We start from the raw sequence: 19,325 nt of genomic DNA, 5'->3' as shown, positions 1-19,325 counted from the left end.
CAGGAAGATAGCATAAATTAATTAACTTGCTAAACTACAAAAAATATATCAGGTCGGGTAATAATAAGGTAATTTAAGCTACCAACTAATTACCGATATAGAGTTGGATCAAGAAGAAGATCCTCGAAACTTAACATTCATCATCTCCAAAGAAGCAGCCACTGGAAAAGGATCTTGAAGATGAGCTATAATAATCTCAATTTGTAAATTCAATATATATATATATATAGTTACCAATTATATATAAAAGTTATTGGAGAGTGAGATTGAAAAAAATTAATTAAAAAAATAAATTGAATCAACTTGTTAAATACGTAACCTAAATCATAAAATGTGAATGGCCTTATAAAAAAACAAATAAAAAAAATCATAAAGCTTGATTTTAAAAAATACCAAAAAATAAATAGAGTCAATTCAGGTCAATTTACCAAACTCGCGATCCATGTTATAAGATTAGGATAGCTTCATAAAAAATAAATAGAAAAAATTATGAAACTCAATTTTCAATTAATCTAATATTAAAAAATAAAATAGAAAAATAGAAAAAACAACCAAAAAAATATCTCGAGTTAGCACAAGTTAACCTGTTAATTATATTAATCTAATATTAAAGAATAAAATAAAAAAATAGAAAAAACAATCAAAAAAATATCTCGAGTTAGCGCAAGTTAACCTGTTAATTATGTTGTTTAAATTATTAAATTAAGATAAATTTATAAAAAAAATTAAAAAATATAAAACCCACTTATAACGGATCTTTAATGTTAAAAGTTTAAATTAAAAAAATATTAAATCCATGAAAAAATATATAACAAAAAAAATTTACATTTTTTAAAATAATTTAATATTAAATAATAAAAAAAATAGATTGTTGAAGAGTAAAGTTGAAAAAAATAAGCAAAAAACACAAATATTATTCTAATAAATAACTATTTTTTATTTTTTATTTTTTATGCAACTACATTAATTTAGCCCAATCGTTTAGTATTTCGTTAATAATTCATCTTCACTACATGCCCAGAATCTAAATTTAAACAAATATATTCATGTACACCGTTGATTCTCCCATGGAAGAGGCTTTACCTTCGATTATCTAAGGGAATTCAATTCTGTCCTGCACTCCTGCCCCATAACAATTAATAGTTTGTTTTTACTTTTGTTTATGTGTTTGTTGTAAATGTAATTCATTATATTAAAAAATATAAAAATAAAAATAATAAATTTATATTTTTACTATTATATTTTTTATTTTTAGTGACGTGCTCATCACTAAAAATAAACATAAAAAATTTAAATATATATAAAATACTTTATAGGTTTAGAAATATAGTAACAAATGTTTTTAAAATTATTTTTTATTTAAAAATATATTAAAATAATATTTTTTATTTTTTTAAAATTATTTTTAACATCAACACATCAAAATAATTTAAAAATATTAAAAAAATATTAATTTAAAAAATAAAAAATATTAATTTTTTTTAAAAAATATTTTTAAAAACAGCTATACTCTGTTTTTCTCCTCGATCTTCAGGATATATATCTGGCGAAAACGGAAATGCTCTCCAAACACTAATTCCCCTGCTAACCAATACTTGGAATTGGATGGATAGTCTTTGAACTAGCACAACTATTAGCAAGTTCCGTCGTTGTGAGAAACTTCCTCGTACGCCGGTTTCGAGATTTCGCTTGCTAGCCGCAGTTTCGAGTTTGATGCTATAAAATAGCTAATTCCTAATTAAAAATATATTAAAATAATTTTATTTAAAAAATATATTTTTAATATTAATACATTAAAATAATTTAAAACATAAAAATATTTATTTTAAATAAAAAATATTTTAAAATTTTAAAAAATATAGTTTGTACCATATTCCACTGTATTTTCAAATACATTAATAACAAAATAAAATAAATCTATGGTTGCCGATTTTGATTTTCTTGATAGTAGAAAATAATTTTCCATCACTAATTTCATGTTTTTATTTTTAATAGACATTAAAAAAGAAATTTTTTTTGTTAAAGATAAATAAATATCTTATATTAATAAAATAGAATATATCTACGTTATTTTCATCAAAATAATTTATCATAATTATTTTTCAACTGGGACCAGAAAACAAAATCACTTGTTAAATTTTATATGTTCAACATGCCCTTTATTAAATACTTCAAAATAGAAAATGCCATTTAAAAAAAAATTGTATTACGGCCTAAAACTGTAAAGAAATAGAGAAAATCTTTGATATTCCTTGAAAATTATTTGAATAATAACTGATCTTCAATGAAAAAATAAATTTATTTTAGGATATTTAAAAAATAAAAAATATTATCTTTAAAAACATGTTCTCTTTACACCTCGTATTTTGGAAATATATAATTTCACTATAAAATTATTCTAAAGATAAATGTATTTTTATATCTATATGTTTTAAACTAAATATATTTTTATTGTCTCGGCAAATGCTACCTTGTAGACTACTGTGGGCACAAACCTTTTTTTTACTGACAAATATAGCACACAGGCGAGGGGAGAGAGCAAATGGGAGAAAAGAGATGAGAGAAAAGGAATGAAAGGAGAAGAAAAACCTAAAATCGGCACCCCACAGTCAACTCGCTGACGAAACACATGGATTGAATATGCTGGGGGTATGTATTTCATCTCACAGTAGCTTAATAAGGCTTAATTAGATAGATAATAAGACACAAATGACTGAAATGGATTGTGTTCTAGGCTAATTTTGATCATGTTATGACCTAGACTAGAAATCTTGGATGTTAATCTAGGCTGACATTGATTTAATAAGACATGACTTGGATGTTAATCTAGGCTGACATTGATTCAATAAGACATGATATTGTTTTTTTATTTTATTTTATTTTTTATATATTTTTTATTTTTTATCCTCTTAATATTTAATTATTTTACAATTGAGTTTAATCAGTTAAATAATAATTAAAACAATTGCTTATTGAATTTTTCTAAAATTAAAGTTATGTTTTAAAAAATATTCAAAACTAGATTATTTTTTATTTGAGCCAAACTAAACCACTATTAACATGGTTAAGGTTGGAACCTTAACCATGTTAAGGGACTATAACAAATAAAAACCACATAAATTGTGCTAGAAAGTTTTTTTTAGTTCAAAATTTATTTATTTTTTTTAAAGAGATAATAGCATATAATTAAACAAAAATATTAAATAGCATGACATGCTAACCTATTTATTATTGACAATTCTTTTTTATTATTATTATTATTAACACATATAATAATTGATCTATTTTGTTAAATACCAACCAGGCTTTTAATATGCATTTGAGATTTTCTATCACAACAAAAAATTGAATAATTTCTTCATGTTTTTTTAATGTTTTAGTTAACTTGATATGCCCATGACAGAGCACTAATACCATAATTAATATAAATTAAACCATAATCCCAATTTACATATGTTGAGCAAACTTTTTCACAATTTGGAAGGTTAGGGCTAGATTATGAATTACATAGTGTGTATTTAGGAGTGTGATAAGATGATTTTAAGTTTTTTTTATTGATTTTCATAAAAAAAACAAAAAAAAACATGTATTCATAATTTTTAGTTAAGTGTGAATTATGCTTAAATGAGTTATACTTCCATATAAATCCAAATTCACCTCACCTCATCTCAATCCCACACACACATGGGTAGAGTTTATTTTCAAGGTGGCACCTTAATTTTAAAATAATTAAAAAATATTTTTTAATATTTTTTTATCAATTTAATATGTTGATATTAAAAATGTGTTTTGTAATAAATTTTTAAATAAAAGTATTTTAAAAAATTATTATTATTACAATACCAAATAATTTCAAAATAAACTGTGCGTAATTACGTTGCTAGCCTTAATTTATTTTTATATTATTTTACATATAGCATCTTTTGGAGAAGTTAAGCTAGACTTTTGTCAGCAGACGAGAAACTCCCTCTAATGACTTCGTCGACAGACAAGAAACTCCCACTAATTAATTAAACATAGTGCCTGCACGTTGGACTTCTTGTGCACGCCATCTGGAATTTTGTTAACTTTGTCGAAGAATATAGATTTTCAAGGTACAAGGATTTGAATGCCTAACTTTCATATATTAATTTGTAAAAGATATTTTAAAAAGCATCTATTACTGCATTAATAAATATAAATGGATTGTTTATAGAAACAAAGTCAAAAGCAAAAGTGACAAAATAACATGTATGGATTTGTGGCATCCTTTGTTGTAATGTTTGCGGATTTATAAAATAAATATATTTGATATTATTATAATTATAAATTTATACTAGATAAATAATAAAAGCTAAAAGTACGATGAAACCAATATTTTATAATAAAAAAAAATTATGTTGGTGATAAAAGTTTAGAGATTGAACAAAATAATTTGTATCACTCTAAAGTGTTCTGTGAGGAAATATATAATGTTTTCGTCACATGATTTAACTTTTTTGTTAATAAAAAATAAAAAAATTACAAAGCTAAATTTTTTATTAATTTAATATTAAAAAAACCAACAAAGATAATTATGGAAGAATAAAAACCAATAAGAAAAAGCGTTATGGTAATTAACAATGTTTTGTGAGAAAAATTATATCGCTATCTCCAATAAAATTAACAAAGATAATTTTAGAAAAAAATATAAAAAAAACTATTTAGAGAAATACTGTAGCAATTCACAGTATTTTGTAAGAAAAGCTACAATGCTTTCCACATATGATTTAGTTTTATTGTAATTATAATTCTTAACCAACTCAATATTTAAAAAAAATCCACAAAAATAATTTTAAAAAATCACATGAAAAAACACTGCAACAATTCATAATATTTTTTTTATATAAATTATAAAGTTAAATTTTCAATAAACTCAATATTAAAAAAAAAATCAATAGAGATTATTAAAAAAAACACGGAAAAACTATGTTCAAAACAATGTAACAATTTATAATATTTTATGATGAAAGTTATAATGTTTTCCTACATGATTTAGCAATATTTATAATGACTTATAATTATAGTTCTCAACCAGTATAATATTAAAAAACTAAAATTAACAATTATAATTTAAAAAAAATTATAAGAAAAAAAAACTACAATACCTTTCCCGTATAATTAAATTTCATTACAAAGTTAAATTTTAACCAGCTCAATATTAAAAAAATAAAATTGATAAAGATAATTTTAAAAAAATAAAACCCAAAAAAACAAAAAAAAACTATAGCAATTCACAGTAATTTGCAAGAAAAGTTATAATATTTTTCTCACATAATGTAACTGTAATTTTTAACTAATTTAATATTAAAAATAAAATAAAAAAGATAATTTTGAAGAAAATAATAAAAAACAAAAACAAAAAAACTATGTGAAGAAACATTATAGCAATCAATAATATTTTAAAAAAATTACAAAACTAAATTCTCATTCAACTTAATATTTTAAAAAATAAAATCAATATATATATAATTTGAAAAATAAAAAATAAAATAAAAAATTATATATGAAAATAGAATAGCAATATATAGTATTTAAACAAAAATATAAGGTGAAAATTTTAATTAGTTTAATATTAAAAATATAAAATTAATAAAGATAATTTAAATAAATAAATAAATAGATAAGTAAAAAGGGGAGAATAGGTAAAAAAAAAAGGGAAGTAATTTTGAAAAAAAAAGAAAAGAAAAAAGAAAAAAATGAGAAAGTTGGAAAGAAAAAGAAAAAGTTAAAAAAAGAATGAAAAAAAACGAAAAAGTAAAAAAAGAAGAAAAAGTTAAAAAAAGAATGAAAAAAACGAAAAAGGAAAAAAAGAAAAAAAAAAGAAAAAGAGGAATGCACTGTATTCTTTAGGTTATTACTTAATCGCTAAATCATATAGTCAATCAATGAATATTTACAAATAAGATAAAAATAATAGAAATTAGTTAGAATGTATTTTTTTTTTCTTTTTCTTCTTTAATACTTTGACAAATAAACTCATATATTATTTATAGATAGTAATTAATTTATTTTTCATGTCACCGCATCATCAATGAAGAAATTTCATAGGACATCGTCTTGCTCACACAGACGATGAAGGAAAGAGTGAGGAAGGTAGGGAGACTACAGTAACTAACTCTGTTTCCCGCCGATTAGGCCTTTCTATATATAGCATTTCCCGCCGCCCAATGGTCAGTATCCCACTCCACACTCCATTTAACGCCTTCTTTCTTTTCGGGTAAAAAGAAAAGACACTTTCTTCTTCATTTCATTTCATCATCTCTATTCCAACATCAATGGAGCTTCGTTCTCGTAGAAGGCTCTCCGGACTCTCAATCAACGGTTGTTTTCTTAATCTTTTTTTATCTGCTCTTAATTTCTGTATATGATGAGGATTAGAGGTGCTGTTTGGTATAGACTAAGATGAAATGAAGCGACTGATAAATTTTAGGTTTTCTAAAGTTTTGTGTTTTTTTTTTTTTTCATTTTAACCGTGAGAGTGATGCTTAAGGAAATTTCTTCTAGATTTTGACAATTAGGTTTCGATTTGATTTTGATTTTCATTAATTTGAAAGTTGCTGGTGTTTAGGAAGTCCTTGATTTTTGGTTTTTCTTTTGTTTTCTTTTTTGGAAAAAAATATTTCTAGATTGTTGCTAAGGAATAAATTAAATGTTGGTGAGTTATTTTTACCAGGATTGTAAAATTAATGACTTTGGTTTTGTGCAGGCGATGGTGAGCATGGGGAAAGCGGTTCTTGTAACGAAGAAGACGGAAACAATTACATGGGGAGTGGCGGTGGCGGTGATGGTTCTGATGACGAATTCTATGTACTATCTTCAGATTCTGATGATAATAGCTTTGGTAATGAATTTACTTTCCTGTATAAAAAGAACTCCTGCTTCTTCAATCCCTTTTCTTTTCTTTTTTCGATTTTTTTTTCATTTTCTTATTGAGGTTCACTAGTTAAAGTTTTGTAATTGTTTGAAAAAAAATGTGAATTATATTTTTTTTCATATGTTTCAATGGAAGATATTTCCCACAATTGAAAGAGATGGTTTGGATTTTTGATATATAAAAAAAAATTTATGCTTCTAAAATAATAAAAAAAGTCTGCAAAATTCTTTTAAGGAGCTTACATGTTTCTTTGAAATGAATGAAGCATGTGAAATCAAAGCTTACAAGTTGAGATTGGATTGCATCACTGACATCCCAGCGAATGAATAGGTGAAATGACTGAAGAGACGGGGGATTTGCTCTTAAATCATCAGGCAAAGGCTACGATTGGTGTCCATGATTGGCAAGGTAGAGTCATTTTTTATTCTTTTTTATAAATGCTAGTAGTGTTCCCGTGCCTTATTTTGTACTGCCTTCTGCTAAGAGGGGTACTATGGAACAGGTCCCATTAATGAGCAACAACCAGCTGAGCAATCAACAGCATCTCAAAAAAAGAAATACTATAAGACAAACAAGAGGCGCAAAAAGAGGTCAGGGGAATTGTTGATGTGGGAAGTTTGGGAAGAAGGTCACGACAAATGGATTAATGAGAACTTGAGTGAAGATGTTGATTTTGATCATCATCGTGGATTGGAAGCTAAAACTGCCGAGGCACCATCTGACTTGATTATGCCTCTGTTAAGGTTCCAAAAGGAATGGTTAGCCTGGGCTTTGGAACAGGAAGAGTCGTCCACCAGAGGGGGAATTCTTGCAGATGAGATGGGAATGGGGAAGACGATTCAAGCAATTGCTCTTGTCCTTGCCAAACGGGAGCTCCATCAAAATTTGTTTGAATTCAATGGTCCATCACCATTTTCAGGCTCATCCAGTGATTTGGCTGGAATCAAAGCCACCCTTGTAGTCTGTCCGGTGGTTGCTGTAACTCAGTGGGTAAGTGAGATTGACCGGTATACTACAAAAGGAAGCACCAAGGTTCTGGTTTATCATGGGGCTAATAGAGAAAAGAGTTCCAAACTGTTCCATGATTACGATTTTGTCATAACAACATACTCTATTATTGAGTCTGAATTCAGAAAATACATGATGCCTCCCAAGAAGAAATGTGTGTATTGTGGGAACTCCTTTTATGAAAAGAAGCTTACAGTTCACCTAAAATATTTTTGTGGGCCTGATGCTAATAGAACAGCAAAGCAATCTAAGCAAGCTAAGAAAAAGCTGAAAAATGTACCATCAGCATCAAAGCAGAAAACAGAATCTGATAAAGATAAGAGTCGTCCAATGGAGCTTTCAGAAGCTGAACTAGGATTGCAAAAAGAGAAATCACTTTTGCACTCGTTGAAGTGGGAGCGCATCATTTTGGATGAGGTGAGTTGGCATGCATAAATGTGCCTGGGGGTTATTATGTCTGTTTCCTTATAAATTTGCCCCCCTTTGATGCATTGTGAATTCAAGACCAAAATAACATGGGAGACAGACAATTGTACCAGGTTTTATGACATTTTCCATAGCTTTCTTTGTCCTTGTTCATCTCTCCTTTGTGTGATGGTAACCATTTAAGTTTCCTTTCCTTTTGGAGCCAATCTCTTAACAAATTTGGGTACCAAACTAACGACCTCCAGCTTCTTTAGGAGTTTTCAGTTTGTTATGGGTTTCAAGTAGATTCTTGAATTTCATTTGAAACTTTGCTAAGAAAATCTTTTCTTTCCCAGCAAGTTAATTATCCACGGTCCCCTTTCTATGACAATTTGTTCTTTTACTTCGAGTGAAACAATCAACAAACTTTTAATTATCCTTAGTGCATGAAATGTCGCTTTCCCATTATTTTCTGCTTTGCTGTTCCCATAAATTCCATTCTTATGTGCATTGTCTCATTATTTTTATTTTGAAATAATGAAAAAAGTACATGCTTTCTATATCTCAGCCCTCACCAACTTTTGTTTTTTATTTCCATCATTTGTGCGCGTATTACTTTCTGAAGCATACCTTTTCCCCTTCATGCCCAACATAGGCCCATTTTATAAAAGATAGACGTTGTAATACAGCAAAAGCCGTTTTTGCCTTGGACTCTTCATACAAATGGGCTCTGAGTGGCACTCCCCTCCAAAACCGTGTTGGTGAACTTTACTCTCTGGTAAGTTCACCGTGCACTTCAAATCAAATAACTCTAATCATGTAGAATTTTGTCATCTTATGCGTTTGGAGTTCTGTCATTGCAGGTACGCTTCCTGCAAATAGTTCCATACTCATATTACTTGTGTAAGGATTGTGATTGCAGAACTCTTGATTATGGGTATGGTTTAAGATTCAAGCTTTTTTATTTTATTTTATCTAACTGACCTTATTTACGAGTGTGGTGTGAGGTTTATGATTATCTTATTCCATTTAGTCCTAAAAATTGGTCTATTCCTTTCTACTGATCAACCTCAGTTTTTTTTAATCAATTCTTTTTATGGATAATGCAAAATTAGTACTATAACTTCTTAAGCCTTTCTGGAGAGGCTTTTTTTTTCTCAATGTATATTTTTCTCTTCTTTGTTCTCTGTTTGACAAGAAATTTCTACTTAGAATTACTGGTTGTGAAGTTAGTTGCTTGTACCAATTCAAGGTTCTCTCATTATTTTACTTTTACATTTTTTCTATATCTATAGCCTTTCTGGGGTAATTAATATTTAGACACGCTTAATTGTTTTTTTTTTTGTTTTTTGTTTTGCTAAACCCAATACCACTTTGTAGGTCATCCACACAATGTTCTAGTTGTCCTCATAGTTCTGTGAGGCATTTTTGTTGGTGGAATAAAGTGAGTGTTGCAGACTATTACTTGTCAATTTTTTAATTATAATATTTTGTGGGTATCTATTACTGAAGCAATTTTTTGTTCTTAATATACTTCTTTTCTTTCTTAGTATGTTTCTAACCCAATACAAAAGCATGGAAATGCTGATTATGGACGAAGAGCGATGATATTGCTCAAACACAAAGTCTTGAAGAACATAGTGCTAAGACGCACGAAAAAAGGGAGGGCTTCTGATCTTGCTCTTCCTCCTAGAATTGTGAGTTTTCCTTCTACACTGCCAGACAGCAACTTTATTAACTGATAAAAAACCTTTGATATTAATCTTAGCTTCCTCTCTTCTCCAGGTTATATTGAGGCGAGATATCCTGGATGTTAGAGAAGAAGATTATTATGAATCATTGTATAATGAAAGTCAGGCACAATTTAATACGTATGTGTAATTCTACCTTTGCTGCTTTCATTTTTGTATGATCAATGCAATTTCTTCTAGAATGTTCCTCATATCATTACCCAACTACTTCAAGTTATTTGGTTTTTTTAATTGTCTGTTGCTAATAAAATTACATGTAAATGTAATGTGTATATGTTATCACAGATGCTTACACAATGCGACTTCCCCATTTCTGTTCTTCACAGATATGTTGAGGAAGGAACTCTGATGAATAATTATGCCCATATATTTGACCTCCTGACACGCTTGCGGCAGGTAAAAAAATCATTCACCATTGTGAAAATTATATCCATTGACTGCAGTATCGTGGCTTTCTGTGATGAAGTGCTATTTACCTGTGAATTGTTTGCTGCAATTAAAAAATTATGTGAAAGTTTTTTGAATTGTTCATGAGATGGTACACGTATATTATTTAATGGATATTGGAAATACTTGTGCTTGCAAGCAGTCATTTTGAGTTTCAACGATGCTCTGCAGTAACATAACTAGTTACTTTCTGTTATGGGACAAGTATTAAGTTACAACATGAAAAGTGGATGTTATTTCTCTGAATCTCAGTTTTATATAAAGAGAGAGAAACCTTAATTTTAGCCTGTGAAGTTTTGCTTCATTTTTGAATTTTGATTTTATCTTGGCATGGCTGAAATATGAAACTAATGGGTGCTTGCAAGAAAGGAGCTATATCCATCATTTGTATTGTATTCAAAGAACATATAGATGAACTTTCACCCTTCATGTCAAGAGTGTTGTGAATGGGATTTTTTAATTTTTAATTCAAATTTGATTAATATATTCATGGGATTTCTTCTACATTTTCCATTGCTTGTAGAAGATTAGCTTTTGATTTTAGAAGTTCTAAAACTATGTACTGGAAGTACCTTTCCAGACGCATCATTTTTCTCATTGGTTATTCAATATTGAGTTATATATTTAGAGTTCCTGACAGTTTTACCAAGGAATTAAATCCAAAAAAACGTGTTCTGCTTGCTGTTATTCTTGTTTTAGGTTTTAACAAATAAAAACTTGTGTCTTCTGATCAGTTAGCCCTGAAGGAAAACTCTTTCTGCTGATTTTCTTGTTTCTTGTCTGCAAAATTACAGGCAGTTGATCATCCTTACCTTGTGGTATATTCTAAAACTTCAGCACTAAAAGGTGGAAACGTGGTTGATCTCGATTCTGCCAAAAATGCTTGTGGTATTTGTCATGAACCAGCAGAAGATCCTGTGGTCAGCTATCTTTTCTGTTCCTGTGCTCATCTTTTCTTCAGATATTTATCTTTTCTAAAAGTGCAAAGAAATGCATTTCAGTTTTGTGCATTAGTAGTTTATCTCAACTCAAACTTTTGCTGGTGTGATCTGAATTAACATCTATATATAATAAGTTTGAACTGTCATAAAAAGCCAAATATATGAAATCCTCTGCAAGTTTAGAACACTAGTAACATTCAGGCAGAGCACCAGATACAGCTATTTCCCACATCTACAAAACATGAACTGGTATTGTTTGCACAAGATCCTGCCATCATTATCCCTGGTGAAGTGAGGGCCCCCTGAAATAGCTATTTTCCTTGTTATTTATGCTATATTGATGACATGTATAAAATTCATTCTTGGTGGTGATAAATTAATTAAATATTTATGAGTTAACAATTGTCAATCTTCCGTTATTTATTTATTTATTTATGGATTTGATACCTAGATAAACTTAAAATGATAGACATGTCCTTGGTAGTGTAGCATAGTAGAAAACTCAACATGCATGAGAATGTAAAATTTAATATGGAATTTGGAATATGCTGTTCTTGATCCCTACACTCTGGATTTCTGCTCTGCTTGATTGTTAAATCTTCATATTTACTTCCTCGACAATTTTCTATAGTTCACCTCATTTACCTACTCATTCAAGAATTAATGACCAGCTCCATTGTGCTTCCAACATTCGATGATCTCCACTAATGGTTAATAGGTTGATCATTTAAAATGGTAAATATTGTTCTTTGATTCTCAATACAGTAAAGGAGAAAAGGTGATTTCATAATCAAGTCTCCTTTTAAATGTATTTATTTCCTAGAAGACCACACCTTCATAGCATCTATGCAACACTTGGTTTTGCCTGAATCTAACAAATAGAATCTGCAATATGGTCTTCAATTGAATTTCTTTATGTAACGTTATCCTTATCATTTCAGGTTACCTCATGTGCCCATGGTTTTTGTAAGACTTGTTTGCTTGATTTCTCTGCTTCCTTTGGAGAAGTCTCTTGCCCTGTCTGTTCAAAATCACTCACTGTTGATTTCACTGGAAATGTGGATGCTGGAGATCAGACTGCTAAAACAACCATTAAGGGGTTTAGATCTGGTAGTATTCTGAACAGAGTACAGTTGGATGATTTTCAGACAAGCACAAAGATAGAAGCTTTGGTACGTGCTTATGGAATTGCTACATTTATTTCTATCCTTTATAATCATAGATGAACCTGCTTTTTAGTGTGGGGATTATATCTCCATTCACCATGGCTTGAAAGGATTTATATATATTTATGATACACTTCTAGAATAAAATGGCCAATGAAGAAAACTATTATCGAGTTAAAAATCTTGATATAAGAGTTAATGCGCTGGTTAGGCTCCCTAATCCAGGAAACAAAAAAAGTATTTTGTAGGTTAAATTTCATGTCAGTTGTACTGAGCTCTCCAAGTGTGCTTGTTTTTGTTTGCATGTTTTAAAATTTTATGTGATTATTGTCTGCAATTATCCATTATATGTGTGGTCATACTGAGTAGTTTGTATGGTTATAGAGGGAAGAAATTAGATTTATGGCTGAAAGAGATGGTTCTGCAAAAGGAATTGTTTTCAGCCAGTTCACATCATTTTTGGATCTCATACATTACTCTCTCCATAAGGTAAATTAAGATTTTTAATTCTATCTTCATTTATACTTGAAAAGAGAAGGACTATTTAATGAGACAAACTTAATGCAGTCTGGCATTAGCTGTGTTCAGTTGGTGGGAAGCATGTCTTTGGCTGCCAGAGATGCTGCTATTAAAAGATTTGCGGAGGATCCTGATTGCAAGATTTTCTTGATGAGTTTGAAAGCTGGAGGTGTTGCCCTCAATCTGACTGTTGCATCGCATGTGAGTGATTCTCCTCTTTTCTCTTGGTATTCTGTTTCCTCTGATGCGTTGTTACCTAATTTATAAAATCACAAGGCATGTGAAAAGTGTGACTTGTGATTTTGTTCATGCCTTTCTTAGCGGCTAAAATTTAGTCAGATTTATTTGGTTTGCAGTAGATGCTTAAGACTTGTGATGGAATTTTCTTACATGTCAATGCAAGTCCTTGTCACACGAGCCTTGTCTTTTAGTTTTTTTTTTTGTTCAAATTTTTAATATGGCAGTATATATTTGATTCCTTTTCCTATGCATGTACCTTGTTGTTTAGTCTGTTTATATATTGATCAATACCTACACGTGGTGGAATGTGTAGGTTTTCTTGATGGATCCTTGGTGGAACCCAGCAGTGGAGAGGCAAGCACAGGATAGAATCCATCGTATTGGGCAGTATAAACCAATAAGGTCCTACTTTAACCCACTATTCTGAGATCCTATGATAAGATGCTAGATCATTGCTTTAACAGTCAGTTTGGTTAATTGTAACAATGAACTGGCCATCTAACCAGTTCAGGCTTCTGGGTTTTTTTCTAAACAGAAAAAATTAGACTAAGGGCTGAAATTTATAGGTCCCCTATTTATATGGCCTTCTTTCTTTTGTTTTTCCAAACTCTTTGGGCGGATGCATTAGGGTTTCATCTTTCCATCTTTCACTAACATTGATAATTGTTTAGAGTAATTGACTGGGTAATTTTTTTCATATGTTGCCAAAAACAGGCGCTGCAGTTATTTGTCAAAGCGGGCTTATTGGTGGGGTGAAATTAGATTGTATTTAGGTTCTATTTGGTATGATTTTGCAAATTGATTTAAGTTTTATATATATATATATATATATATATGAATACTCAAAGAAAAGTCATAAATAAGTTATTTTTAACTTTTGACACGTAATTTTTTTTTCACAAAATCGAGACAAGATTTTGTTTTAATCGAGACATACTTTTAACTTGACTTATTTTGCCACTAGTCATTTATGAAAACAACTTTTCAATTAAGTCATGAAATTATTTTTCACAAATCATGACAAACAGACTCTTTCTCACTGACACTTCTTTTAAAAGGTAGCCGGCACAAAAATGCTACAAGTGCATGAGTTGGATATGTACAAAATTTCTATTAACTGATGATGGTGTGCTCTCAGGCCAGTCCATTCAATTAATGTTTCTATAGATGCTTTTCACATATTTTTTTTTTGCAATCAGTTTTGTAGAATATGTTTGTATACAAATCTTTTCCATACCCAAATTGACTTGACTTTCCTAGTAGGGTAATGTTGTCCTTGACTTGGCTATGTTTGATAGCACTTCTGACCTCGGTGAATTTTGCCACAAGAACTACATAGCCAAAGTTGTGAGCTGCTAAAGGTAGATGGCGGGGACTTTATACTCTAGGTGATCCTATTGTTCAGTTCAAGTCTCAAAAAAGAATTCACCTTGTTGAGCTTGAAGCAACTGTGTGCTAAAAATCTTTAGTGGGACTGAGTCTCTAACTAACTTTGGGTTGACGAAACTATAGTCTTATAGAATTTGAAGGTTCCATAATTAAATTGGTAGTCCATTGGAGCGCAATTGTGACGTAGCAGTTAAACCTTTGATCATCTTTTCTAATTGATGTTTGAATGACCCTGTCCCTAGTTTAGGTTGTTGGTTAAGCTGAACCTGGCGACTGATCTGTATAATTTTCCCTTAATTGGGCTTACATTGTTTTTGCACTCACAGGATTGTGAGATTTGTCATCGAGAATACCGTCGAGGAGAGGATTTTGCAGCTGCAAGAAAAGAAGGAGCTAGTGTTTGAAGGGTGAGTTTGATTTGTCTTTTAATTTTATTTTCTAATTGACAGGTTTCCACCTGTTGTGCAGCTAAATCTTCTTTATGATGCTTTTTGCAGGACCGTGGGAGGTTCTTCAGAGGCCCTGGGAAAATTAACGGAGGCAGATTTGCGATTTTTGTTTGCCACCTAAGGATAGAACTGCATTCAAATCTTGAAAGGCTGTGGGAAACTAACAGAAGCAGAAATGAGGTGGTTCCAAAAGAAAAGGCAAAGCCATTATTTACAACTTCTGCTTCAAATGTTCTATTTTTTGTATTTTGAACCCGGACTCTCTACTATATTTACTAGGATAAGATCTGAAACCTAAACCCTTCTGTTCTTACCGTTGTTCGTTGACAATGACGGCGTTGCATGCTCCTCCTCTTTTTTCATATCCTGCTTCGCTTTGCTTTGAATTGCCTTGCCTAAATCTTTTGGTCCCATCTGTTTTATCCTTGTTTCTGTAAATTGCCTCGTCTCTGCTAAAATTCCAATGAGGCCCAACCCAGGAACCAAAAAACCGGGCGACCCTTTGCGGCTTTCCAGTGAAAATAAAATTTGCCGCCGGCAGTCAGGTGAGTTACAAGTCTAATAAAAAATAAAAAATGAAGTCAGAGTGGAAGTCTAGCAAGCCACGTAATTAAACCCAAACTGTGCAATCAATCATATGTGGAGATTGGAAAGCGAATCCGGAAATCCAATCGCAGTTACTTTCTTACCCTTGCCTCTACATGAAAGCTTATCTGTTACCTCTATTTATTATAATATCATTCTCTGTTTACGAGGGTTTCGATTTAGGGCTTCTTATGATCGTGATTTTTTGTTATTAAAATAAAAGCTAAAAGGTATCATCAAGATACAATGTGGTGTATTAGAACAATGAAATGATCAATTTGATTATATATATATATATATAAACTAACAAAGCTTGCTATTGGATTAATGCCAGGGGATCCATTGAATATTACTGCTAAATGAATTCGGGACAAAGTGGTTTGTGCATCTCTCTTTTTTTCACATTAAAATGACTCCTGGCCGAAAAAATAGGTTGCTTTTGCTCAAGAAATTTTTTATAGTTTTTTTATAGTGAAATAAATACTCTTAAAAGCAAAAATAAATTAACATTTTAAAAAGAGTTTTTTCATCCTTTCATTTTTTAGAACATTGAAATAATATAATTATCCTTAAAATCATTAAGTTTAAAGGCCTAGAGTTTAAAGGTGTTTATATCTTTTCATTATGGTTTTTTTTATTATATTATTTTGTTAAAAAATATAAATAGTCAATGGGTTGTAATCAAGATTTTAATTGGATCACTCGAGTTTTTTTCCTTCCTTTATTTTTTCAAACCCGTCCTCAATTCTTTCAAGTCACAAGTGGACCTGTCGAGCGAAAGTCAAATTTTAAAATTATGCTTTTCACTTTTAAGAGATGGTTGTATCTTTCTTTGTCAAGGATGCATTGAAGTGTCTCCAATATTCTTTGTTGTCAAATGCACTATAAAAAAGATTATTACCACTTATCAAATAGAAAAAAAGAGTTATAGCGTACCCTTCTTATAACCTTTATCTTAATATTTATATTTAGATATTCTATATTTTTTATAATAGCACACGCAAACTCTCATTTAAACTATTTAATAACTTCATTTACATCTTCAAAACAATGTCTTTATCTTTTTTTTATTAGGCGATCATACCTCCTCAACCAAGTCCTTGTGAAATAGATTTTCTTTCCATTCTTAAATACATTGGAAAGATCTTCACTATTGTTTTCATTGAGAGCATAAATGTGAAACCAAGAAATTTATAATTTAAATATACGGATGTGTAAACTTCCATTGAAACATAAGATTGAAAATGGTATGATTTCAATGAATAATGGAAATTAAGATAAAAAATAATAGATAAATAATGATACATAATGGAAGGAATGACCTCCATAAAAAGAGTTTTGATTTAGAATGTATAAGGATAGAGAAATTAGTAACGCGTTTTTATGGATAAAATAATGAGAAAAATAATAAAATATTTCTAGAAAATAAGTGAGGTAAGAAAAAATAAATTATAATAAAGGATGGTGCATGAAAAGAGTAGGACTAAAGGTGCGAGCACTGATTAAAAATTAATGACATTACTTTGAAACTACAATAAGTCTGATAAATAAATAAAGATGAAAATTTTAAAATAATAAAATAACTTTAAATGTTTAGAAGGATAATTAATATGATTTTATGTAAAGATTAAATAAGAAAATTTAGATTATTGATGAAAATTCATGAACTGATCAATTTTACATTAGAAAATAGAGCTTTCAGTCCAATTATCGAATCGGAATATAATTTTGCATAAAATTTATTAATATATTTTCTTATCTTGATTAAATATCCCATCCCAATTAGAGTTTGTTATGATAAAATTTATATAAAAAAACTTGAAACTTTTTAATGTATCACAATTTTTTTTATATAAAAATCAAGGCTTACAATAACAAACTTCAAGTTATATGTATTTTTAATCTAGTGTTTGCTATAAGCTTTATTGTGAACAAATTTTCTAATTGCATTTGTCATGTCAAACATCTTTCCGACACACCTCTTATTTTATTCTTTATATGTTAGTATCTCATTGAATTTTATAGGTACTCCTGTAGATTTTTTATATGTTCATTATACAATATATGTTCTCTAGGTTTCTATATTGCTCAGTTATTTTTGATAACTCCTATCATAACATGTATTTTTAAGTAAAAATAGAAAAAATAGAGTGATCTCTCTTTTTTTCACATTAAAATGACTCTTAGCCAAAAAAATAGGCTGCTTTGTTCAAGAATTTTTTTATAGTGAAATAAATACTCTTAAAAGCAAAAATAAATTAACATTTTAAAAAGAGTTTTTTCATCCTTTCATTTTTTAGAACATTGAAATAATATAATCACCCTTAAAATCATTAAGTTTAAAGGCCCAGAGTTTAAAAGTGTTTGTCTTTTCATTATGTTTTTTTTTTGTTATATTATTTTGTTAAAAATATTTAAAAAAATATAAATAGTTAATGAGTTGTAATTAAGATTTTGATTGGATTATTCAAGTTTTTTTTCTTTATTTTTTTAAATTTAACCTTGATTTTTCCAGATCACAAGTGAAGCAAACTCGAATTTTAAAACTATGATTTTCACTAAAAGTGCCAACATATATTTTTTTCAGGGGATGGTTGTATTCTTTGTCAAGGATCATTGAAGTGTGTCCAACATTTTTTGCTGCCAAATATATTATGAGAAAGATTATTACCACTTATCAAATAGGGAAAAAGAGTTGTAGCATACATTTCTTATAATCTTTATTTTACTATTTATATTTAGATATTCTATATTTTTTATAATAACGCACGCACACTCTCATTTAAAATGTTCAATAACTTCATTTACATCTTCAAAACAATGCCTTTACCTTTTTTTACTAGGCGGCCTCCTCAACCAAGTCCTTGTGAAATAGATTTTCTTTCCATTCTTAAATACATTGGAAAGATCTTCACTATTGTTTTCATTGAGAGCATAAATGTGAAACCAAGAAATTTATAATTTAAATATACGGATGTGTAAACTTCCATTGAAACATAAGATTGAAAGTAATATAATTTCAACGGGTGATGGAAACCAAGATAAAAAATAATAGATAAATAATGATACATAGTAGAGGGAATGACCTCCATAAAAAGAATTTTGATTTAGAATTTATAAGGATAAAGAAACTAATAACGTGTTTTGATGGATAAAATAATGAGAAAAATAATAAAATATTTTTAGGAAATAAGTAAGGTAAGAAAAAATAATTATAATAAAAGATAGTGCATAAAAAAGGCAGTACTAAGAGCCCGTTTGGCTCTGCAGCTGTGACTGCGTTTTTATTTAAAATACAATTGCAGCCGTTTGGTTAAAAAAAATAGAGGTATACTACTTACTAGTCCCATATCTTTTCTGCGTTGAAAACACATGATTTGAAAAGCAAAAATTACTTGCTTTTTTCACTGTTCATGCAATTGCACTGTTTATTGAATAGTGTAATTACATGAACAGTGATGAACAATACATAGTGGTGCACTCTTCAAGTAAATTGCACTGTTCACTTGCACTGCGTGGATTATATATAT

General features: G+C 29.3%; 1 protein-coding gene across 3 annotated transcripts; it reads left to right on the top strand.

Moving 5' to 3' along the window:
* The first annotated feature begins 6,029 nt into the window (after positions 1-6,029).
* LOC105141660 (Helicase protein with RING/U-box domain-containing protein) lies at positions 6,030-15,590 on the top strand. 3 transcript variants are annotated; one of them, XM_011048947.1, is made up of 17 exons: positions 6,030-6,342; positions 6,728-6,862; positions 7,226-7,303; positions 7,398-8,320; positions 8,964-9,086; positions 9,172-9,245; positions 9,689-9,752; positions 9,859-10,005; positions 10,094-10,179; positions 10,386-10,455; positions 11,301-11,426; positions 12,389-12,619; positions 12,998-13,102; positions 13,202-13,333; positions 13,686-13,774; positions 15,088-15,168; positions 15,259-15,590. In XM_011048947.1, the coding sequence occupies exons 1-17, from the start codon at positions 6,297-6,299 to the stop codon at positions 15,329-15,331; spliced, it is 2,583 nt and encodes an 860-aa protein (XP_011047249.1). In that variant the 5' UTR covers positions 6,030-6,296; the 3' UTR covers positions 15,332-15,590. The 3 variants fall into 3 exon arrangements, with proteins under 3 accessions (XP_011047249.1, XP_011047248.1, XP_011047250.1); XM_011048946.1 differs by having other exon boundaries at positions 13,181-13,333; XM_011048948.1 differs by having other exon boundaries at positions 6,062-6,114; positions 13,181-13,333.
* Positions 15,591-19,325: the final 3,735 nt, after the last annotated feature.

Source organism: Populus euphratica, unplaced genomic scaffold, assembly GCF_000495115.2.
Source record: "Populus euphratica unplaced genomic scaffold, PopEup_1.0 scaffold128.1, whole genome shotgun sequence".
Classification (NCBI taxonomy): Eukaryota; Viridiplantae; Streptophyta; class Magnoliopsida; order Malpighiales; family Salicaceae; genus Populus; species Populus euphratica.
The sequence above is the reverse complement of the archived record's forward strand: the minus strand, read 5'-3'. Positions and strand labels throughout refer to the sequence as shown.

Coding starts and splice junctions, on each gene's coding strand:
- LOC105141660 (XM_011048946.1), top strand. CDS start 6,297: ATGGAGCTTCGTTCTCGTAGAAGGCTCTCCGGACTCTCAATCAACG. Junction 6,343..6,727: donor CTCCGGACTCTCAATCAACG/GTTGTTTTCTTA, acceptor GGTTTTGTGCAG/GCGATGGTGAGCATGGGGAA. Junction 13,334..13,685: donor ATCTGACTGTTGCATCGCAT/GTGAGTGATTCT, acceptor TGGAATGTGTAG/GTTTTCTTGATGGATCCTTG.